Source organism: Lepus europaeus, chromosome 15 (genome assembly GCF_033115175.1).
Source record: "Lepus europaeus isolate LE1 chromosome 15, mLepTim1.pri, whole genome shotgun sequence".
In the NCBI taxonomy this organism is placed as follows: domain Eukaryota; kingdom Metazoa; phylum Chordata; class Mammalia; order Lagomorpha; family Leporidae; genus Lepus; species Lepus europaeus.
Genome location: NC_084841.1, coordinates 4,989,054 through 5,014,200, shown reverse-complemented (window position 1 = coordinate 5,014,200; position 25,147 = coordinate 4,989,054). Strand labels below are relative to the sequence as shown.

The window sequence follows — 25,147 nt, the reverse complement described above, 5'->3', positions numbered from 1 at the left end:
CTTTGGTAACTTAGGCTCATTTCAAAATGGCCTTTAGGGGCCATCGCTGTGGCACAGTGGGTTAATGCCCTTGCCTGAAGCGCTGGCATACCATATGGGCGCCCGTTCAAGACCCAGCTGCTTCATTTCTGATCCAGCTCTCTGCTATGGCCTGGGAAAGCAGTAGAAAGATGGTCCAAGTCCTTGGGCCTCTGCATCTGCATGGGAGACCCGTAGGAAACTTCTAGCTCCTGGCTTCGGATTGGCGCAGCTCCGGCCGTTGTGGCCATTTGGGGAGTGAACCATTGGATGGAAGACCTTTCTCTCTGTCTCTCCCTGTCTCTCTCTCTCTGCCTCTTCTCTCTGTGAAACTCTGACTTTCAAGTAAATAAATAAATCTTAAAAAAAAAAAAAACAAGAAAATGGTCTTTAAGATAGATGGTTATCTAAAAATGCCTTAAAACATAAACAAGACCACAAACACTACAGGCAATCCTTTTCACACAGCATTGGTTGAATGTGTGGAATCTGGACAAAAAGGAAGAGATCAACCTGTGAGTGCTGCTAGAGAAACGGAAGGGAGGCACTATTTTGGGTTTACCATTGGAGAACCTATTGCCAAATAAGAGACACAGAAAATAAGGTCCAGTTTTATACAATTGTGCTGAAAATGAAAATAACGGTGGGGCAAAGTGGCTCCCAAAAACCTTTCACTTGCTGCTTTGATCTCCAAGGTTAGATTAGGAAATGTATTTAGCCTAGGGAAAGTTAAGGCATTAAAAAAAAAAAAAGTAATTGAACTCCAAGTTTCATTATGTAAGGTAAAATAATGCATTATTCAAGAGCTCCATCAATGTTGAATGAAGACTCCATGGAGCTCTGCCTCAGGGATCAGATAAAAGAAATAACTTCTGGCAATGACAATTGCTGGACCCTGGAATAGATCAGTAAGAATTACAATGGGGCTTTCTGAAAGTGAGTAAAAGACGCAGCTAAGTAAACATAGCAGGGGCTTAATGTGCTGCCCGAAGCCTGGGGGTTTCCTAGGATATCTATGTACTGCTACTGAGGCAGTACAAGTCGGGGCTTTCAAACTGTGACAGGTGAAACTACACAGTTGAGAAAGCCAAGCTTGTGCAGGCAGTGTTCCGATCTCCACAAGCCATTTCCCGAGAGAGGGAACGCTAAACTCTAGTTCCAACTCTGTCTTGAATGAGGCCTCTTCACCAGCACACAGAGAGAAATTGAAGTCAGACTAAAGTCATTCCTGCGTTCCTTGCTCAGATAATAAGGGAGGTGTTCACTCCTAAGTCTTGGGACGACAAAGACTGATAAGAAAGAAAGAATCACCACAGCAACAAGCCTGGAAAGGATTCGCTCCACTTTCCCACCCACCCCCTGCCATGAGCATACATTAGTAACAGCACAGAAAACTTAAAAACTGACCAACCGGTTGCTGGGCATGATAATCTCAATGACAGACATAGTTGGCAGCCATTAGTACTAACAGTAAAGGTAGTATTGAGGCCAGATTATGAGTTTTTTCACAGGCATGATAACAGCATCAACTTTTTTTTTTTTTTTTTGACAGGCAGAGTTAGACAGTGAGAGAGACAGAGAGAGAGAGAAAGGTTCCCAAATGGCCACTATGGCCGGCGCTGTGCTGATCCGAAGCCAGGAGCCAGGTGCTTCCTCCCGGTCTCCCATGCGGGTGCAGGGCCATCCTCCATTGCCTTCCCAGGCCACAGCAGAGAGCTGGACTGGAAGAGGAGCAACCGGGACAGGACCAGCGCCCCAATCGGGACTAGAACCTGGTATGCCAGTGCTGCAGGTGGAGGATTAGCCTCGTGAGCCACGGTGCTGGCCATAAAAGCATCGACTTTCACTGGCGACTGGATGGTGCATCCAAGAACGTGTTCTGTCTGCGAAGGCAAATGCGTGAAGGTCCAGTGCCTCTGCCCTCTCCTGGATTGCTCTCTTCTTGCTGACTTCACCCAGCCTCACACTTGCAAAGATCACAAAACCCCATGAGTCTCACATTCCTGTCTCCAGCGCGGGCCTCTCCCGAGTCCTAGGCTTGCGTATTCCCAGCTGCCCTCAGACAGTGGAAAGACGTGGATTTGAAGATGACCGTGATCAAGGTCTTGACTTGTCCATCTTAACTGACTGGATTTCCCTCTTACATCAGGTACCTCAACAGCACCATCATCCCCCAGTGATGGAGTCGAAATGTTTGGACTCATCTCTGCTCCCCACTTCCACACTTATCCTACCTATCACCGAGCCTTATTTACTGTACTTCCAAATAGACGCTGAAGTCAGTTCTCACGGCTTCCACTGGAAAATCTTAGCACAAGAGGGCGTCACTCTCACTTGGGACCACTGCACTCCTGCTGTGCTGTCCCAAAGCAAGACTTACAGCTTGTTCCTTGCTTGCTTAAGATCCTCTTGGACCCCCCATTCCACTTACAATGAACCACCAACTCTTCTTGCATCTCAACCCTGGCCATCTCCCTGGGTCACTGTTAGGAGGCTCCAGCCACTTCAGCCTCCTTTCTGCCCCCAGAGAACACCACGGTCATTTCCAGATTAGGGCCACCAAATTTCTTAGTCATCTTCTGGTGCCTATTACTCCTCTCCTTCACAGCTCTCCCAGTCACAGCAGCCAGCCCATGCACTCCTGAGGACATTACTGCATTTGAACTTCATGATGGCCCTTGTCAGCACCTGAAATGACCTTGTTTGTGTGTCTGTTTTCCTTCTTATTTCTCCTCTCTCTCTCCTGGGAGAATAAGCGCCCGGCAAACTTGTTCTGGCAGAGTCTCCCTTGTAGACTATCTGATGGGTCTTACTCTTCTGTTCACCTTCGTTTTTTAGTTGATAAACTATCAAGGAAGCTAGGAGAAGAATGCAACTAAGCCAAAACAGGAATGCTGCGCCTCTACCTACATGGCATGGTGTGCCACTGTAAGACCTTGGGGGTAGGGGGCTCAGGGAGACTGGAAAATTCTTTCACCTGACAACCTGGCTTGCATCTTCTCCTAAGTAAATAAGAATTTTGTAGTGTTACATTCTGTTTTCAATTTAAACTGCATCTCTAATACAGGTAATGTCATTTTGCAGCCACTCTGACTTAGAGACAGCTTAACAATCTAGTGGTGTTTAGTGCTTAACTCTACTTTTCCTTCCTCCTGTGGATCTTCCTACTGTCCATCTCTCTTTTGCCATCATATTGCATATGTCCCTGTGTACCATCAACCGGAAGTCATTGAGGTAAACAAGAAAACACAGCAGACTGTACAGACACTGCTGTGGACAACCTGAATCTCTATGCCATGAGACAGTCTTGATGCTTCTCAAACTCCAGGGACATTGTGCCTTTGTCTTTCTACTAATCTGCTCAGGGACTCTACTTCATGATGGGAAAAGAAAAATCTCAATTAAAAACAGTTCACTTGTATTCAGTTACTATTATCAGTTGTAAAGAACACTGTCTTGGAGTCTAATAGTAGAATGCAAAATAATTCCACGTTAGAGTCCCTAGCACTTGGGCCTGGAGCTCAGCTCTGAGACAGAGGATGGCATGCTTGCTCCCCTGCTGACACTTATATTGGCTGGAGATGCCCAGCCTTGTGCTTGGGGAGCCAGGCCCGGGGCGGGCATACCGTGGTGCTGATCTTGCCATTCTCGGTGGTCATGCTGTCTCTGTGATGCAGGTGTGCAAAGGGCTTGGCCGCACCCCAGGACTCCAGGTACCGGGTCATGCGCACAGACGCCCTCATCTTGGCTCCGTCGAGGGTGTGGCGAGGTCTGAAGAGATGGGGACTCCGCCGCTCTCCCTTGGAGTAAGAAACAAGATATCACATGCACCTGGTGTCCCACAGCTCCCCGCCTCTCCCCTGCTGCCCCAGCCATACTTGATCAAGTCCACTCCTCTTCACCCACTCTACCCACATTCTCTGGCCTTTCTTATTTCCGTGTGAATGGGGAATAGTCAATGGAATCAAATTTAAATGTAAGTGAAACTTGGAGAAAAATAGCAGCGATATGAATGGATATTTTTGTAAGGAAAATTCTTAAACAGAATATGCTGCTTTGTCTTAACTTTTTCTCGATGCAGTGTTTTTCTAAAGCAATAGCTGGACTGGGGGTGTCTCGAATGCTAAGCAGCCTCACAGTCTGTGTTTGGGTGTTCTTGGCCTGAAGATAATGTTCTTTGTGCTATTTCCCATCGTGCCAAGTTCTTGCTGCTTGTCACACATCTGTTTCCTGCTCCATGGTCAAGCTAGGTGAAAGTTTGCCTGCAAAGGTAAGACTCGGGTTTTGGGGCTACGACCATGAGTAAATGTGTATAAACATCAGCCTGTTGATTTTGTGATATTGGTTTTCACACTTCAGAGATCTTTCTTGCTGATATTTGCACCATTTAGTAGCTGTGTGATAAAATCCGTTTGGCAAGAATTTGAGAAGAGGTAAAGAACTGCGCACTCTGAGCCCCTGGATCTGGCCCAACCTGTGATCTGAACAGAGTGAGTGATGGTGCCACACTGTCTGTGTGGGTTACACAGGCTGCCAGGTGAGGGAAGTGTGTATTGTGTGGAAGTCACACATGTCTGTGCAAACCCACATTTTCTTACAAACGCAAATGTGAAGCTTACTAGCCAATCTTTAAAACATTCTCCTTTTCACCTTTCTGCATATTTTCATCGTTTTTCATCTTGATAGATTTTTAACTTCTGAAGGACTGAGCAAAATCTTTTCTAATTTAATTTATGCGGTGCTCACTGACATTCTTTCAGAAGCAGCAACGACTAACATATACAGAACTGTGGACTAACATGTATATGGATCAGCATCAAGTAACATGTACACAGATTGTCATGTATACTTGTAGAGTGAATGACATATAAATGGATATCAACTAATGTGCATACAGATTAACATATACATTAAGATGGACTAACACGCACACTAACATTGACCAGCACATATACTGCCTGGCATCGGTCAACACGTACAGTGATTAACATGTATATGATTAACATTGACTAATACCTACACAGATACTGACAGATATGCTGACCGATATCCCCTAAACTATACTGACTGACATTGACCAACATGTACTCTGACATGAACTAACATGTACAGTGACTGACACCAATCAACATGGGCACCAATACTAACATGTACACAGGTCAACATGGGCACCAACACTAACATGTACACAGGTACTCAACCAACGTACACTAATACTGACTCAAAGGTACACTAGCAGCAACTAACATACATGGGAAATAACCTTGATTAACATGTATGCTAACAGCAGCTGGTACACATAGCAAATATATCAATGAACATATAGACTAACATTGACTAAACGTACACTGACAAGTCATACTGACTCCCAGGTACACTAACATTAACTAGGATATATGATGATCCAGACTAGCAACCTGTAGCAATACTCTCATCACTATGGCAAGCAACACATTTCAACTGCTTGATAAAGACTTCAGTTCATCATTGCAAAAAGATCTTCCCTTACTAAGCCACCATACGCATTTAAAGTCATTTCAGAGCACAGACTAGGCAAGAATTACACTGATTCCTGACTAAAAATACTTATCTCCATCAGTAATTTGCTTTTCCCTGCCTCTTAATCACAGAACTAACAGGCTAATCACAATTAGGATGATTTTACAACGACTCTAACCTTTGGGTTGATGACAAAGTAGGTTTTCACCAGGTGCTGTTTCAAATACGGGTCCCTGATGTCACCGTCTCCCTCCTCAACCTTGTAGGCGCCATTCAGGTGCTCCAGGGTGACTGAAGAAATGTGGACACGTCTGAAATTCCATTTTAAAACCACAGTCAAGACACAACAGGATGGACGTGAAGAAAGATGTTCTATTTGTTTTCAATTTCAGAAATAATTTATGTCCCCAATGAAGGAAACTCCACTTTTCTTGGGAAAACTGACCATGGTTAAAATTTACATTTTATTGACCACTGCTTTGAAAGATGTTCCTGGAGGTCATGAGCTACTGATGTTTGCAGCTGCTCTGCACTCACAGAAACCAACAAGACAGGTGGGGTTTACGACAGCAAAGAAAATTCAGTCATACAGAAGATTTGCATGTGAGGATAACATATGTCTAGGGCATTTTAGGAAATAGGCTGATGTCAATAAAAGCATGGATTTTCTTTCTGTCTACAAATAATAGCATTTGCATCAAGATTCTCCTGTCTGAATTCTAACCAAAGATTCATGCTATAGTGGCTCACTGTAACAGTACTTGTTACCAGACATCGTATCTCATATCTCCATTGATGCCCAAAGCATCTTAGACACAGGTCTCTACTGATAATGTTTACAAGCCAAAGTCTATAATTTAGTATCTCATAGCCACAGTCTTGACTGTGGGTCAAAGGGTGGTAGAATCTGGACTTGAGAGTTTGTGTCTATCTGAGCAATGTACGAGGCCACGTGCATGAGTAACATATCAAGAGGTAACAAGGTCTTCACAAACTGAGAAGTCAGTCATTTGTTGTCACACTGTGCTGCCAGACTAGAGAGAACTCCAATGTTCAGCCTTACCCAGGGACTCCGCCAGCCTCCATGTGATTGGCCAATGTGACATCATGTGACCACACGTCGTACTGCCATTTCTGCAGACCAATCACACCGCACAGCACGTTCCCAGAATGCACTCCCACACGCATGTTGATGTCAACTCCAGTGGCATCCCTGACTTTCCTAAATAGAAGAGACATGGCATCACACTCCAGTAACATCCTCTCCCTTCCTTTAACTCTGGCTCATTTCCGTGGTATTTTATTATTCAGAATTCTCAGACTATGGGAAACCTGCCATGAATGCCTGCAGTGGCAGAAGATCTCTGCATTGAACCAAGACAAAAGGCTCTTCCTTCCTCTCGCTCCCAGATTAGACCACAAACTGCAGTTGTGGCTTGCACAGCCACAAGGTGGTGGACTGCGGTGACAGCATTTTGGCTTTTGGTTTCATTTTTGCAACTAAGACACATCAAGATCTGCTATGTGGAGTCACTTGTTCTGCATTTTCCAGCTAGAATCACATGACATTGTTTGGTAATGTCAGAAAACGATTGAGCTTGGATGCCACTTATAATTAGAGTCCATACAGTGTCTGTCCTCAAGGAAAATATTCTGCTAATAAAATAACAATATAGCTTATTTGCAAGTTTAAAAATGACTTCAGCTTGAATAAGGCTTAAAAATAATCATGAGATTAAAGCTTTTAAATTGTGCAAATTATTTAAAAACTAAGGAGAAAATGCTTGTTTAAACGTTTTAATAATGCATGAGGCATCGTGAAAAAGAAGTTAATTAAAAATTATTTTAGGACCTTATTGTCAATTTGTTAATAGGAACAAATAAAGAACTCCAATGAAGGGAAAAATGGAAATGCTTGGTAATGCTTATTTATTTCTGCCAGAAAAACACCTTCATCAATTAAAGTGCTACTGCAAAAAGATGTACACAGGAAGACGACCCTAGTAATAGGGAGAGATTTACTCCAAGTATAGGGAAATGTATAGAAAAACACTGAGAGACTGTAGAGACAGTAAGACTGAGAGACCATCAGATGCGAACTGGAATCAAAGGAATCATTAACATCCCTGAATGGCACAGGTGCATATGTCATGCTTACATGACAAAATGCTATCATTTGGGGCATGCCAAAATGATGAAAAGAAATAGATTCATGATGTCAAAATAAAGGTCATCCAAAAAAATGGTATTCCTTTACTAAGTTAAAAAATGAAAATCCCTGTCTTTTGGTCCAAGAAATGGAAACCCAAATGCTTGCTCTTTCATATTAGAACGAGAATAAAGAATTCTTTGAACTTGCTGAAGTGCCCCTTCCGTCACTGGCTGTATTGGGAGTATAACAAAACAACTTGTATGTTGATTACCTTATCAACCAAACTTAAACAGGTGATGTGCAATAGAGGAAGAATGTGGATCTCTTAGTTAGTGAGGGGAGCTCACCGGGCCATGGTCTACTCTGAAGGTAAGTTTCAGAATGAGCAGTCTGCTAAGACTGCTGGGATTCCAGATGTCTAAGATAGTCATGTGTCAACAGTGAGTATAGAAATAAAATACAGCATTTCCACACACTGCAATATATTATTCTGTCATGAAAAGGAGTGGGGGACTGACATGCCACAACATTAATGAAACCTAAAAACATTATGTGAAGTGGAAGAAATCAAACACAAAAGTACAACCACTGTAGGACTTAACTTACACGAAATATCTAGGATAAGCAAATTCACGGGGGGCAGAAAGTATAAATGAGGTTACCAAGAGCTCGAGAGCAGACTAATGGGAACTGTCGCTTAATGGTACAGAGTTTCCGCTTTGGTGATGAAAAGGCCCTTGAAATAGATAGTGGTGATGGCTGTACAACATTTTGATACTTAATGTCAGAAGAATGGTTAAGAGGGCAATCTTTGCTTTATGTGTATTTTACCCCAATAGAAAATATAACAGAAGAAAGATACTTCTGATGAAGGTGTGACAGGCCAGTTAATATAAGGTAAGGATTCTTTCCCCTAAAAGTTCTTCAACATGTTGGAGTAACTTAGACATAATGGAACAGGAAACTAGAGGATTCCAAAGCAGAAACTGAGCTTCATAAAAGAGCAGATTGTTTAATCCAGTTGATATACATAATTTCTTCATAAAATCTTTCCCAAACATATTTGAAAAGGGAAATCAAGAAAAAACGCTTCATTCCAATAGAACCCATTTCACCTCATGTTTGCAATCAACACGCAGGCTGACTCCTGGAGCAGGTAATAAATATGAGACATCTATTCGTTCCACTGATTGCACTCATTTATATCTAGCCCTGTAGATTCATGGGTAGTTACTTACCTGTGGGGGACAAAATCACAGAAATATTTCTCATTTACCAGAGGAGGTAAATTCTTTATTTATGGGAAGAAGTGAGGAGAACACCACTGTTTTCCACGCCCTGCACCTCCTGTAATGGAAATATACCTTGCTGCCTGCCTTTCCCATCTCAACCTTCTCACGGATTTCTCTTCATTCTCCTCCCTTTTCCTACTGGCCCTGTCACAGCCCACAGTAACTTCCCGCTGGCCTAGTGGACGGAAACATGCAGGTCTCTCTGATGCATCAGGAGACCTCAGCCTCACTGGCCTCGGGTGGGTGGTCACATGACTCTTCCCTGGACAGTGTCGGGAAAGCCTCTGTCAACCCTCTGGTCACTTACACGTGTGACCCACACACACATGGGCAAGACTAGCGCCAGCTGCACTTGCTATCCCCCCACTGTAGCCCTCTGTACTGCAGTCCTGAGACAGGGAATTGGAACATCATGTGCATAACTCCAACCCTCTTTACATGGAAAAACAATATGTGGAGGAGAAGGCAAAAATCACTTGACCAAAACACTCAAAAAACTCAATCAACCGAAATCTTCCAATCATGCAATCAGCAAACAAAAGGTTCTTATCATTTATGACAAGGTTCTGGTAGCTTTCTGATACTTGTAATAGAAATCACCTTTTAACCTTAGGCCTTTATCCTGGACCTATCCACAGTAATGATATAATTTTGTAAATGCAGATTTTTCTCTAGAATCACAAGGAAAAACACATACAGAGCCAATGCAGAAACACATCATAGATGCAATTTGAAATTACATTAACAGAGCTGAGCATTTTTGATTACATGAAATAACTTTGCATCAAATTTATATTAACTACAAACTGGTGGTTAAAAAAAAACTCCTGCAACATGTGTGCAGTCCTATTTGTTAGAAATCAGAGAGCTGTTACAAGTACAGAATTTTTACTTAAGCACAAAGATGTCCTTTAATTTATAAAAAGCCACCTATGCAGCAAGCAAAACAGCCTTGTCCCATGGATTTCCAACATTTTGTTGTAATCTAACATGAGTAAAGCAACACTAAACACCTGGAGAAGTCTTACTTGGTGCTGAGTTACTCACATGCCAATAAACGAGCCTCTGTATATTTATATTTAAACAAGCAACATGTATTTAATGTTAGTGGACAGAAAAACAGTAGTATAGAGTTGGTCTTCTGTATATAAAGTTAATTAAAAGTTAATCTTAATGAAGAATGGGATGGGAGAGGGAGTAGGAGGTGGGATGGGAGAGGAGGTAGGAGGGCAATTATGGGGGCAAGAATTGCTATAGTCCTAAAGCTGTACCTATGAAATTTGTATTCATTAAATAAAAGCTTTCTAAAAAAGAAAGAAAGAACCCTGCAAAGCAGGTGCACTTACTTTATGGCTTCACACATATCCAGTCCCATTTTCACGCAGTTCTTGGCATGGTTGGGGAGAGATATGGGGAGTCCGGACACACAGTAATAGCAGTCTCCTAAGATTTTAATTCTCATGCATTCATTCTCCTGGAAGAAAAATCACAGAACTCCATTGTCATTAAGCACTTGTATAACGCTTCGTGTTTACTGAGTATCGTCCAGCACTAGTTCCACCGACTCTCCTAAGTGTGCAGGGCTGGCAGGCAGGGCAAACTGAGAAGTACCACACTTCCCTTCATGACTTGCCCGTATTCACATAGCCTCTGCCCAAGCAGCGAGAACAAAGCAAAAGAAAAGAAACAGAAAAGCAGAGTGAATGTTCTAGAATGGTCTACACTTAATATGAGCCGAGAACAGTGGTAGGATCATTTTCTTTGGTCTGAACGGTTCCAAACACGGATGATGGAATGAGACATTCTATGCAGAGTATATAGTGTAGAAACTCAGAACTTAATTTGAATTAGAATCTTACATCATTCCCTGCTATGCTCAGGTTTTCTTCATTTATTTTAAAAGTGAAGCCGATTCTTTCTTGCAGACGTGTAGCTTCTGATAAGCATCTCCGCGAGGTAATAAGCTACCATTCAATACTTCCAAGTAATTTAAAGCTTAATTCTGCTCGGAGGTTAAACTGTTTGGATATAAAGTTTAACTAATTATTTTTCTTGACTGGATTGTATTATAGATTAACTGCATTTGCATGCATCAATCCTACATCTTCTTCTAACCTTTCCAAACAGCTTATAGACTCTTCATCAAAACACAATAAAAACAAAAGGAAAGATGTGCCAGGCACAGATATGTTTTCCTGTAATAGTAACACAAGCTTATGTATAAACTGAACAGAACCGAAATAATAAAATGAAGACAACATCTTCCTTTTCGTGGGCGTGTGTCAGGTTTGATGAAGATTTTGCACACTTTCTTCCATGGCAGATAAGGCACAAGTGAGCATGCAAATTCCGTGAGTGTGTAGGGCTCCATAGAAGCGGCACTTTGTAATTCCTGAGAATTGCAACCTAGTTAAGAAAAAGGCAGTCATGTACTACGCAGGTTTCCCTCCCATATTCCCTAAATAGATCGAATCTGAGTCTAGAAACTACAGGGTTAGTAATCAGTGTCACTGAGCTCCTCAGCTTGAGTGTACACGCGTTACGTGGCATTCCCCCAGCTTCTGGGCTACCTCTTCCTAACAGTGCTCTCCACATCCTCAAGTGCCTATGTCCAAAGCAAGCTGTCCTTTTGACTGACAGTGGGTGGGACATGTTATCCCAGGCTAGACCCAGGGGCTGCCTGGACAATCCATTCTTCCGAGAGAGGAAGCCACACTGAGGATCTCTGTTATGAGTAACAAATGCTGTCCTTCCAAATGTGTTTGCCGAAGTCAGTCACCTGTGAGTGTGACCTCATCTGGCAATGGGGTTTTTATGGATGTCATTGGAGGAAGGCGGGCTCCAGTCCAATATGACTGTGGCCCCTTTCAGAAGAGGCACCATGGACGCTGAGACACGCTCACGGGGGAGAGAGTGCCCTGAACACTCCAGCGCTGCCAGCACTCAGAAAGGGACATTTGTTCTCCATGTGACAAGGCAGCTGAGCAACCATGGTCTTTTATTAATCCAAATTTTAATTCATTATTGGAGTTTCAATGTTTCCCTTTCTAGAAATGAACTCCCATAAAAAATCACCTCCTCCATTGGGCTTGGTAAGGAAGGAATTCTGCAAAGCTATACTCTTACTGATTTTTTAAAACCCCCATTGAGCGCTGTCATGGTCAGCCGAGCATCACTGAGCAACACACCTGGGGATTTTGACCCGAGAACGACTATGCTAACGTCAGGAGGCCAGATTTCATACCAAGAGGCTTGGCTGGAATGGTCTCTATTTTGTAAAAAAGGGAACAAACCATGGGGTGAACTAAATTTAGGACTAACTCTTCCATACACAAATAACAAAATTATTAGGCATAAGGAAGTATTTTTGTTGTTGGCAACAGCTCAAAGTCAAACAGGCTGATTCAAACGGATGGTTGGGAAGTGAAGGGCTGACAAGGAGGGAAACCTCTGTCATCAACATTCCTTACAGCAGCCTTGGCAGCTCCAGTAAGGGGGCCCAGAATGGTTTTTGAGGACCTGTCATCACTTCTTATCCGTGACATTTTCCAAAACCGAGTATATGAACGGTAAACACTGAACTTAACATTTCCGCTTAAATGGCACTACAGAGAAAGGACAACAAGGAGGCAGTAGGAGGTAAAAGGCTCACACAGAAGGCAGGGATCTCATTTCAGGGGTCCTTCCAGAGTCTCACTTGCCAGTGTGAATACAGGATGGTTACAACCAGATGAGCGGAAATGATCCTACCAACTCCTCGACATGGAAATGCCTAAAAGAGTACCTTAAAATAACACAGTGCAGAGAGCTGTGAAAATCCAATCTCATGGTCTTGAATACTGAGTTATATAAGAAGCAGAAGTTTTAAAAATAGATGACAGCGTGTGATAACGGTATGCCATGGCACTCCTCATTCCAGACATAGGTTGAGAGTCATTAAGATTCCATGACAAACAGATCCAAGAGCATACAGGATACTTTTAGGAAAGAGTAAAATATTCATAAGGGGATGGAGAAAAAAGTAAGCCAAGATTTTATGTACCTTCAAACTGGAAAGAGATCTGCAATTCTCACCTTTGCAATCTGATCAAATTTTCCGAAGAGCTCATTCAGCATATGGACCAGTTCTCCTGGGGAGCAGTCACTCGCCAGCCGGGTGAAGCCCACGATGTCGGCGTACAAGATGCTGAGGGAGGAGGAGGTATGAGACAGGGTTTACAAGCTTATATTTGTTACGAAAGCAGTCATAACTTTCCCACTAAATGCGTGCAATTCTCAATCAAATTTTATGCTTATTTTCATTAAGAAAGATGCCAATTTCCTGGCCAGAGGAGACATAAACATTTTGCTAAACTTGCTTGCTGAAATGTCCTTTTGGTGTCAAACTTCTGTGGTTACGATGGGGATTTGCTGGAGAAGAAAGTTACACTCTGGCACTTTGTCCGGCCAGGTCAATGTCTTGTTCCCACTTCTGTGTCTGGTTCACGTGGGGTGCACCCTGACTTCCATTAACTGAACCAATTCTGATGCTCAGAAGACTAGGTTTCTACCCGAATTGTTGTGTAAATTTATATTACACAAATTCCTAAAGCAGAAGTAGCAAAATAATAAAACCCAAATCCTATTTGTTTTGATTCAAAGAAAAAAATGATACATTTTAAAAAAAGATACTTAACAGTGATGACAGATGTTAATGTACCATACATTTTTTTTAAAAAAGACTAGAGAATGGGATTTTGGATGTTTTCAAATGTTTGGGGAGATAGATACATTTACTCCAATGGATACTATACAATGTATACATGTTTCAAAACATCACATGCTAGCCCATAAACATGTACAGTTCTTAGATGTCAATTTGCTCTAACTAAAAAGATTTACAGGAGAAGACAATCTAAGGAGGGGCCCTGGAGTGCTCGCTCCCCGTCAGGATGAAGCAGACACAGGGAGTCCTCCCAAGGCTCACAGCTTCCTTGGGATGACCTAATAAACAAAGAAGGGCACCAGCATGAGCTGGGCCACAGATCAGAGGTCCGCTGTAAGGAAAAGTGACGCCTGCCATGGGACAGGCACAGGCCTGGCTATGGTGGGGAGTCCAGCAGTCGGTCTCAGGAGACGCCAGCGCAGCCTCCCTTCCCGGGACACACAGACTAGGGGGGAAGGGTGGGATGTCCGGGGCTTTGTCTCTGCCCAGCACAGAGAATCACAGCAGTGTGCACAGCACAGCTCTCCCTCTGCAGTCACGTGGTCCTGACTCCCATGAAAGCCTTGGGAAGACGCACACATTCCTGCTAGAGGCTTGAGATTCAGATAGCGAAAACAGGGCGGCTTACTCTGTACCATCCAAGATGGCTGAGCAGGGCGTAGCCACACTAACTTAACACGATCTGGCTTAGGAAAAGAACAAAGGAAGGACTAGGTTTCCAGGGATCTGACTGATGGAAATTTTCAGCAAAGAAGTGAAAACAAAAACTAAAACAAAAAGCAACGAAGACTGCATAGGACAAGAGGAGAGAAGACGGAGACAGCGGCGCAGCCAGCTGCAGGCTGTGCCACCACCTTACCATGTCAAGGTAGGAAAAAACTGCCACAGACCCCGACGCCCACAGTTGTAGCAGAGAGGGAATTCCACAGTCACCCACTAACTGGGATCTGAGCAATGGCCAGGCTTGGAGCAGGGAAGCCGACTGGTTCCTTCTCCTCCCCCAACCCCACAGAGCACCGTACTCAGCAGCGACAAGTCATCCAGCATCACCGTCAGGATCAGGACAACATGCGGGGCGAAGGACAGATGCCCTGCATCCTGCAGCTGTGAGCGTTTGAGCATTAGCCCCGGAGCCACGTTCATGCACTTTATGTGAACGGGGAGGGGGGGCATTCACCTCAGCCTCTGGAGGCTAACACCAGAAGTAGCCCATAACAAATTCTGCTCCCTCCCTGGGAGCACTGGGTAATGACACCACTGTACCCTGCAATGCCAGGACTGTAACAATTCATCCTAAAATTTCAGGTGCCACTGGAATCTACCTGGTGGACATAAGGAAGTACCGACCTGCATTCCACCTCTCTGGGCTCAGGCTTCACAGGAAAGTCTCCTGGACACCTTGTGGTCACCCTGTAGGACTGGAACAGAGTGCAGCTCAATCCCCCAGTCCTTGGACCAGGGCTGTTGGAACTATAAGCCATAGCACCAGCTGGACTCTCCTAGCAGGACCTGAGGAAGGGTATCTGTATCATCTGTGTCACACAGTCCTGCAGACACAGAAATTGCTGCACAAACCCCAGCATCACATAGGCTTGCCAGTAGGACAGGCAGGAAGCCACCCCTGTCTTCTTCAACACCAAGAACAGGGCCTTGGCTATGACACCTGCCACAGAGATGACACTGAACTCTATGTGGACCAAAGATACACACGCAAGGAGACCCTTGTTCATCTCAAAGCCACACTTCTACCCCAGGAACTGCAGCAGAGTAGTCTACCGTGTCCCTTATAGATATAAATTAAGACAAAAGATATCACTCAGAGCCTACACTCCTAGGCCACTTAGAACCAAAGCCACAGCAACAAGCAAAGTGATACTTTACATACATAGTATACATACTATCCTGCATTCCAGCTAGACAAGAAGCTCTTTTACAATAAAACCTACTCCATAAAGAATAAAAGACAACTATGCCAGGTGGGCAGGCGTCAACGTAGGGACACAGGAGACATGAAGAAGCAAGGTAGCATGATGCCTCCAAAGGAACACAACCCTCTTCCAGAATTAGATCCTGAACTGAAGGCAACCTATGAAATGACAGATATAGACTTCAAAATAATGAATGTAAGGAAACTCAGTGAGATGCAAGAGAATACAGATAGATTAAAGAAATGAAAAAATGCAATGTGAAGTGAATGAAAATATTACTAAGGAGATAGAATTCATTAAGAAGAACTGAATAAAAATTTGGAGAGGAAATCTTCAATAAGTGAAATAAAAACATTATTGAGAATGGACCTACAGGAGGAAACAATTTCTGACTGAGGACGAGAATTCTGAAATAACCCAATCAGACAAGAATAAAGAGAAAGGAATTAAAAAAGAATTAAGAAAGGCTCTGTGAAACATGGCATACCATTAAATGACCAAATGTTCATATTATAGGCATTCCTGAAAAAGATGAAAAGGGAAAATACATTGAGAACCTGCTAAAGGAAATAATAGTTGAACATTTCTCAGATCTTGAAAGAGACATGGACATCCAGATACAAGAAACTCAAAGAACCCAAGCAGACTCAATCAAAAAGGTCTTCTCCAAGGCATATTGTTATCAAATTGTCAAAAGTTGAAGACAAGGAGATAATCCTAAATACATTAACAGAAAAGCATCAGGTTACATACAACGGAACCCAATTCGATTAACATCAGACTTCTCAGCGGAAACCCTGCAGGCAAGAAGAGAGTGAGATGATCTATTCAACATCTTAAAGAAAAAGCTTCTGATCAACAATATTATGTCCAGGAAAGGTATCCTTTAAAATTGAAGGAGAAATAAAGTATTTTTCAGATAAGCAAAAACTGAGAGAATTCACCATCTCCAGAAGCCTTACAAGAAATTCTGAAGGGTGTCCTACATTTGAAGAAAACATCATGAAAACACACGAGACCACCAAACTCACAGAGCAGATAGAATCGTTATCCAGCCAAAAAATGACAGGTCTTAGTTCTTATCTATCAATACTAATCTTGAATGTAAATGGATTAAATTCACCAACCAGCATGATGAGGGCAGGCGTCTGCTGTTGGGCTCACTCTGCTCCTGTACTCAGCACAGGCTTGGCTGTACCCTGGGGGAAGACTTGCTCCTCCTCAGGTGAACAGGAGCTGTGGGAAGCCTCTGAAGGGACCAGGAAACAGGCTGCAGGGGCAGCTGTATTCTTCATTCTGCTAGAGGACCACACTCACAGCTCCCGGGCTCAGACACGGAGCCCTGGTCCATAGAGAAGGATTAACTCTGCTGGCTCAGAGAAAGAATGCTATATCGGAGCGGAATTGGGAGGCAGGGGACAGGTGGCTGCTTCACTCATCTCTGTTCCTAACATCATTGTTCATGGTGCTTCCTGTGATCAAACCTTGTCAGAGTCAAACGAGCCCTAAGATCCACTGTCTGACTGGTACTGAGGCTATCTGGCACCATGGAAACGTAAGAAGTGAGCAGGCAACGGCGGCACAATGTTAAAGGCTTACTGCGGAGGAAGCATACGACATCTGGATTATGAAGGAAGGAAGCCCAACCCAGACTCTGATTCAGTTTCCACTCTAGAAAGATCACAGTGGCTATACCAACGCGGACGCAGGTTGGTCAGCTAGAAACATCCCAGGGATCCAGGAGAACAAAGTGGCAGGTCTCTAATGTGACAAAATAGAGAGAAGTGGACAGATACGGAGAATAGGGTGGAGGGCGACGTGGACTTTGTCCCTAACTAGATGTTGGAGGAAGGGTACTTGTTGAGGATGAAGAAGATGAAGTCCAGTCTCCCTTGCAGGGCCAGCGTTGGTGCTGTTGTGCCCTGCGGTGCTGCCTTCAACACCCGCTGGGAAGAGGAATCTTAGCATCACTAGCAGGGAATTAAAGTCCTGAGAGAGGGCTGCAGAGGACGGAGAGGGGCCGTGGGACAGCCTGGACAATCCTCTCACTTACAGAAGGAAGGAGACACAGCCAAGGAGACGGCAGGAAGAACACAAAGGGAGCTCCATGGCAGCAAGGCCAAGGCCAGGGAACTTCTGTCAGAGCAGGTAGAATCATTCTCCAATCAAAAAATGACAGGTCTTAGTTCTTATCTATCAATACTAATCTTGAATGCAAATGGATTAAATTCACCAACCAGCGTGATGAGGGCATGCAAGTATGCAGAAGTGGTACACTGACTTGGGGTCAAGATAAGTTGGTGGCCACCAAGGGTGGGTTTTGTGGCACGGTCAGGTGCAAGCCAGAGGGTAACAGTGTGAGGAGGCAGGGGAGGTAAGATCAATCAGAGTGCTCAAAAACCGATCCAGAATTCAGGCTGTGAGAGAGAAAGAGGTCGATTCAGAGTTGGATGGTCCATGCAGTTAAGGGAAGTGTACCAGCTCTTGCTTTTTATAGTATTAACTTTCATTTGCATTTAAAGATATAATGGGTTTGTGAAAGTTTCAGAGCTAATGGGGAAGATTCTGTGGATTTTGAAGACTATTGGCAACTAGTAGTTGCTGCCTGTACATTGATTTTCATTATTGTTATTATTTTATTATTTCCTTCAGATAGTAAAGAGCTAGTAAATGTTATTAACAGTGAATAAACATTTTGTTGAATGAATAATCAAAGCAGAACTAAAATTTAGTACATGATTTGGTTTTTAGTCTTGCCTGCAAGACTAAAAATTCTCATTCTTGAAACCCAAATCACTCAGCATTGAGTGGACGTCTGCTTCTTTGCTTACACCTGTCCTTTTCCAGGATAAAAATATCACGTTTTCATATTTCTCTTAGAAATAATTGGAAATGGCTGGCGCTGTGGCTCACTAGGCTAATCCTCTGCCTGTGACACCGTTACACCGGATTCTGTCCCGGTTGCTCCTCTTCCAGTCCAGCTCTCTGCTGTGGCCCGGGAGTGCAGTGGAGGATGGCCCAAGTCCTTGGGCCCTGTACCCACGTGGCAGACCAAGAGAGGCACCTGGCTCCTGGCTTTGGTTCAGCGCAGTGCACCATCCTTAGCGGCCATTTGGGGGGTGAACCAACAGAAGGAAGGCCTTTCTCTCTGTCACTCTCTCTCACTGTCTAACTCTTCCTGTGGGGAAAAAAAAAGAAATAATTGGTACTACAGGGAATTTAATTTTTTAAAATTTACTTATTATCTGAAAGTCAGAATTGAGAGAGAGAGAGAGAGAGAGAGAGAATAATAGAGTGGGAGCAATGTTCCATCTGCTGGCTTACTCTCCAAATGGCCATGATGCTCAGGGTTGTGCTGGGCCAAAGCCAGGAGCCAGGAGTTACATCTGGGTTTCCCACGTGGGTGGGTAGCAGGGGCCAAAGCACTTGAACCATCCTCCACTGCTTTTTCCCAGGCCATTAACAAGGAGCTGGATCAGACGTGGAGCAGCCTGGACATGAACTGGTCCCATATGGGGTGCCTGCACTGCAGGTGGCAGCTTTACCCACTATGTCACCATGCTGTCCCCATGCGGTTTAAGTTTTAAGCCTTTGAGTCTTTTAATTTACTTTGGATCTGAAACATACTTTAAGGATTTAATACAATGCTACAAATCTATTTTGGACCATCTGTGAGGGAAATGAAATTCAGGTTGTTTTCTCCAGCAGCAGAAATGACCAAAAATGAGCTTCCAAGGCCAGGACATAAAGGACGCATGGCTCCCACCTGGCCATCTCCTGGGTCTCTGTTCTCCACAGGAGACATGAGCACCATGTGGTGGGTGGAGAACATGAGCACCATGTGGTAGGAATGCTCAAGCACCTGTGGACAGGTTCAGGGAGGAGGAACCGAGACCTGCCGCCAGCATCCAGCATCAACTTGCTGATCACACAAGGAGCCACGTGGAAACACTTCCCCGAGCCGCCCTGGCTGACATGGGCCTGCAGCCTCACGGCAGAGCTACTCCGCCATCAGGAACACTGAGGTTCAAGCCACTACATTTTGGGGTAATTTGTGACACAGAAATGGATAACTAACACAGTGGGTTTGAGACTGCCTTCACTGGCAGGGTCTTCAATCATTTGTATAGAGGGTTTGCTCCTGGACTTGAACCCAGCTCCCCCAGGACTCCCAGGGCACTGTGTCGACACAGCTGTATCTTCCCGCACCTGTTCTGAATGCCCAGAAACTTAAAACTATTTCTTGAGGTAGGAGGGACCCCTGAACTTCAGACAACTAAAGCCAGAAAAAGCGATTGCCAGTATAAGATGATGTGAATATTTTTTCTTTAATTCTTTGGGGGAAATGCCCACAAGTCTGAGGGCAGAGCAGTGTTTTCTGTGGAAGTCCTGGGCAAATACCTTCTCTGGCAACTCAACTATTCCATCAAAGGGCAACCACTGAGACAGGGATGTGTGCGGGCATGGACCACTCAGCTAGAGTAGAAACACCACTGCAAAGCGATGCACGGATGGGAGAAAAGCTCCAGGTGAGTGGTACCAGGAACGGGGTGCAGGGGTTGGAAGCAGTGGCAGGCCTGGGTCTGCAGTGGCCAGGAGACGGGGTCCTAGAGGGAGCTTCCTATCTGACCACAGTGAGGGCCCTCACAGCTGCTCTCAAGAGCTCGGGGGAGACAGAGGCCCCACACCAATCTCATGGCAGAGCCATGTCAGCTTTCCAGGGATCAGGGTCCAGGGATGACTCCAAGGGTACACATGTAATAAACCAATCCTGGAAAAGCAGTGACCCCACGATAACGCAACCTATGGACACATCAGCCCCTGCGGCCAAGCCCCAGAAACCCATCAGTACTGATGAACAGAGGAAATCAAGCTTCCCCAGACAGTGCTCGCTTCATGAGGTCCTGCACCCACAGAGCTCATCTCGAGGAACCAGTGAGTCCTGGCGCCAAGAAAGCCCACTGCGATCTGACCATGGAATTCTTAGAGTAAGGACCCCACTGTCCACCTCTCTCCCTTGGTGGCTGTTGGACAGGCAGGGCTATGAGGGACGACCACATGCCAGCTAGTACAGGGGCTCCTATTTGCTTCTCTGAATGTCAAGGCCCAGCTGAGAGGCAGTGGACAGGCTGGGTGGATTGGGAGCTATTCCACTGCAAAAGATCACCCCAGGAAGGGGAGGCAATGCACTCAGATGTGGGTCCCTATGACAAAGGCTCCCTCGGGCCCCAGACGTCCAGGCCTGCCCAGCAGCGCCATCAGCCCAGCCTACCTGACATTGGTGTGCCGCTTCACATACAGGTTGTGGAAGTTGTTCGTGTTCTCCATGTGGCCCGCCTTGGGGCCTTGCAGTCTCTGGATGATCTCCGCCTTCATTTCCATGGCAATGTGAGCTGGCAGCAAGGAGAGCAGCAGCCGCTCCTGCAACAGGGCGGCAAGAGAGAACCCAGCCATTTCAGAGAGGGAAGGTGGCAGCCCAGCAAGACTTCAAATCACCGACTTGTAACAGGGCCAATCTGAGCTCTCCTTCCGACAAGCTCAAACACGGGTTCTGGAAACACAGACTGAAAATGAAATCAAATTTCCTAAGGTCAGACTGTGTCTCTGTAGTATTTATTATTTATTGAGTTCTAAGTATGTATTGTTCAGTGTGAGAATGAAGGAAGGCAAAGTTATTTCCCCAAGGGCATTCTTCATCTTGATTTTAAAGTGGCAAAGCAGAAATAATACGAAAATTCCAGAAAACAGAGGTCAGCCTAAGATGGAAACATTTATTTCTGTCTCCTCGTTCATTTGAGAGATAAAGTATAAGCTTTATTGCACTTTGCAAAGTCAACTACTATTCCACACTTCTTAAATAAGAGTCAAATATTTTGAGATATTTCATTTTCTCTAGAGGAACATCCAATCCCCTTTAGTGATTCTAAAGTATTTTTAAAACAGAGTGAAAAAAAAAATCATTTCTGTAAAAGGTCATCCATAAGAAGTTACAGTGGAACACAAAGAAATAATAGCCCACGAGTTTTTCATGTGCTTTTGGTCTTTAAATTTGGTAAATCCAGTAAATACTTCAATATATACTCATTTTATTCAAACAGGCATTTTTCTATTCTCTTCAAGGGGAAAAAGTAATTTTTTTCTGAGGAGAGATATCACAGAAGGGCAATCCTGGAAGGTTTATATCGACCCAAAAGTAATTTTAAATGTTAACCTATTGTAGAAAACGCCATATTCTTCAGCTGTTGTGGAGTTTAGTAACTGCTACTCAGTGACAGACAACTGCTCAATGACACACTTTCACCATCACACACATTCTCTCCTTTTCCTTCTCTTCTTCCTCTTCCCTTCCCCCTCGTTTATTTTGGACTAACTGGTAAGAGTTGGGGCAGAGAGAAAGCGAGGCTTTGCTTCTGGGTTCACAGAGCCAGGTTCCCATCTCCTGGATCCACTCCAGTGTGCATCCCTTTGGTGGCTGTTAGGAACTTCCACCAAAGGAGCCCAGGGAATGCCAGACCTGGCCTGCTCTTCGACAAAGCAAGTGCAAAGGCAACAGGACACCCAGTGCAGGACGAAGAACACTGCTCCCTGAACTGGCATAACTGAGAGATCATAATCTGTTTATTCATTTATTAACTTATTCACATCATTGACCACATATCCACCATTGCTCAATGTTGCCAAGCCCCTTGATAACCACTTAATGGTTAACTCAAAGCACTTTAATGAAAAAAGTGATTTGAAAGGCAGAGTGACAGAGAGGGAGGCAGACTCACGCACATGTGTGCGCGTGCACACACACATAGTGTGAGAGATCTTCCGTCTACTGGTTCACTTCCCAAATGGATGCAGTGGCTGGGGCTGGTCTCCTACATGGGTGGCAACACAAAGAGCTTTAAAACCTTTATGCATAAACTGTGACCATGTGATTTTGGCACCCACGGTGCATAGTTGACAGCACAACCCCAGGTTAGAGCTCACGAATTGGATCCACACTTTGACGTCTACATATGCCATCCCGGTGATCATGATATTGGGCAATGCAATGAGCCAAAAATGAAAACCTGAGCTCAGAAGTACTGAATCAAGACACTGTCTTTTACGTGTGTCTTTCTCTCCTTCTAAAGTGCTCTGATCTGAAAGAAAACCCCAATATTATGGCACACATGACAAATTTCAACCTACTCTGTATTCTGACAAGGTTAATATTTCCATTAATATTTCAGCTTTTTGCTAATGTAGCTGTATGCCCTGCCGAATTATCTGAAAGCAACAGACAAACTTGAATGTTTAATATACTGGATGCAATTTAACACCATTACCTTCCAAAGTAGGTTGGCCAAATTCCTTGAGGATCCTTTAGGAAAATCAAGTTGTCATTAAACTGATTGATGCATACCATTATTGCTTCTTCCTCTGTCTAGAAAAGCTGGTGTAATTGCAGGGAGCGTGGATAAGTCCAGCATATTGAAAGGTTAGCTGGTTAATAATTGGGCCCTGGATTGGCCATTTCAACATATCCTTTTCCTAAATCTCCAGTTGTTATTCATTAACGATAAATTTTTTCCCATAATTTGCTCTTTTAAATTGAGTCTCATAAGAACTACAGAATTAATTTAGCCAATTACAGTGTACTATCGATCAAAGTATAGGACACTCTGAGCTCTGCAGTGTTTCCAATTTAATTAAGCAAAGCAAACATTATTTTATAAGTTTTTTTTTAAAGATTTATTTATTTATTTGCAAGATGGAGTTAGAGAGAGAAGAGAGACAAAAAGAGAGATCTTCTATCAGCTGGTTCACTCCCAAAATGGCCACAGCAGCCAGGGCTGGGCCAGGCCAAAGCCAGCGGTCAAAAGCTTCTTTAGGATCTCCCACATGAGTGGCAGGCCCCAAGGTCTAGGATCATCTTCTGCTTTCCCAGGTGCATTAACAAGGAGTTGGATTGGAAGAGGAGCAGCTGGGACTCAAACCAGCACCCATATAGGATGCTGACACTGCAGGCCATAGCTTTAACCCATTGCGCCACAGCACCACCATCAATGTTATTTTTAAGATTATTTCAGTTGATAGGAAAATCTAATTTAAGCAAAAGGGACCTGCACTTAAATTTTGAGTTAAGATACAGTAATGTGCATTATACCCATCCCTTCAATAAAGCTGTCATGTAATAAATATTTAAAACTATTTTGCTTTTCAAAAGGGTAGATAACAGTGAAGTACTCTTTTCATAACCATTTTTACATTTTTCTCCTTCAAAATTCAAATCTATATTTAATCCTTATTTTAAATGCAATTCAAGCACATCAGGAATGCCAAAGCAAAGCAATGTAGAGAACGGATGTGCTGTGAATTTTTCTCTTCCCAACAGAAAGGAGCCATCAGAATGGACAAACACGGATCCATAAGCAGCACCACCCTCATTCTGGCGTAGGCAAGAGGAAGGCGTCCACTCAAGGTGGAATACTGAAAAGTCTTCATTTAGAAAGTACCTGCAGGGGATGAGACGAGGGGACCTCAACACCCTCCCACAGCTCATATCCACTCACACTTCCTCTGTAGCCAGCTCCACACCTGCAGAACAACCATCAACCACCCATGCCCATCTCCATCCCCAGTGTCCCAAGGCTCTGTTCAAGTAACACCCACTCTTGTCCCATTTCCCCTTGCCAAGTTTTAGATGTTTGTCTTAGGTCTCTCTTTTGAACTCTTGCTTCACACCAATTAAAACATAGAGGACTACTATTTCAAAAACCTTGATTTTGACTTTTATAACCAGTTGGCCATCATGTTTACCTATGATGGAGACCAGCAGTCTGACATGGCAGATGATGTGTGTTCCGCCCTTCCTCTGCTATATCACTCAAGTTCTGTATTTGAGTTGCACATTGCTTTCTAGAAAACAGGTCTGTTGGGCTAGGTGAGTTGACAGTCCTCATGTCCGTGTATGTTCCAGCACTTTATTGAACCATAGGCAGCAGTTTCTAGAATTTACCCTCCCTGCTTCAGAGATGACTACAACCTTGCTATGGTTTGAACATGATTTGGTCCCCATCCTTATGCACCAGTTTGATCCTCAATGTCTTATGTTCATGGTAATATGCAAGTGGCAACTTAATAATTCAAAAACAGTGTTTATATGCACGGCATTTGAAAAGTGATTAGACTGGATTAGGTTATGGGGTTAGTCAACTTTGTGCCACTATAACTAAAATACCCAAGAGAAGCTCCTTATGAAGGAAGGAGGTTTGCTGTATCTCACAGTTAGGAGGTTCACAGTCTAAGATTACACAGTCTCAGTGGTCTGGGATATGGTGAGGCTGGTAGATGCAACACCCGTGTGGAGGACCACATGGAGAGCCAGGAAGCAGAGAGACAGGGAGCATGCTCATCAATGAGGTCTCTCCTTAGGGAGCCATCGTGATTGGCATGGGGCTCTGTCCTAACAACCTAATCACTTCCCAGAGGCCCCACCTTCAGAACCATAATTGGATCAAGTCCACACACTCCCCTTTTTTGATGTTTTATTATCCTGTTAAGCTCAGTGTACAAGACA

The 25,147-nt window shown here is 44.0% G+C and overlaps 1 protein-coding gene across 1 annotated transcript in view; it reads right to left on the bottom strand.

Annotated features, from left to right (window-relative positions):
* ADCY2 (adenylate cyclase 2) overlaps positions 1-25,147 on the bottom strand; it is a 398,563-nt gene that overhangs the window by 92,617 nt on the left and 280,799 nt on the right. Inside the window, exons 5-10 of the mRNA XM_062211805.1 lie at positions 20,867-21,015; positions 13,036-13,147; positions 10,308-10,435; positions 6,581-6,739; positions 5,696-5,828; positions 3,645-3,818 (exon numbers count right to left, since the gene is read on the bottom strand). Of these exons, the coding sequence (XP_062067789.1) occupies positions 3,645-3,818; positions 5,696-5,828; positions 6,581-6,739; positions 10,308-10,435; positions 13,036-13,147; positions 20,867-21,015 (855 nt within the window). The remainder of the gene's footprint in view (positions 1-3,644; positions 3,819-5,695; positions 5,829-6,580; positions 6,740-10,307; positions 10,436-13,035; positions 13,148-20,866; positions 21,016-25,147) is intronic.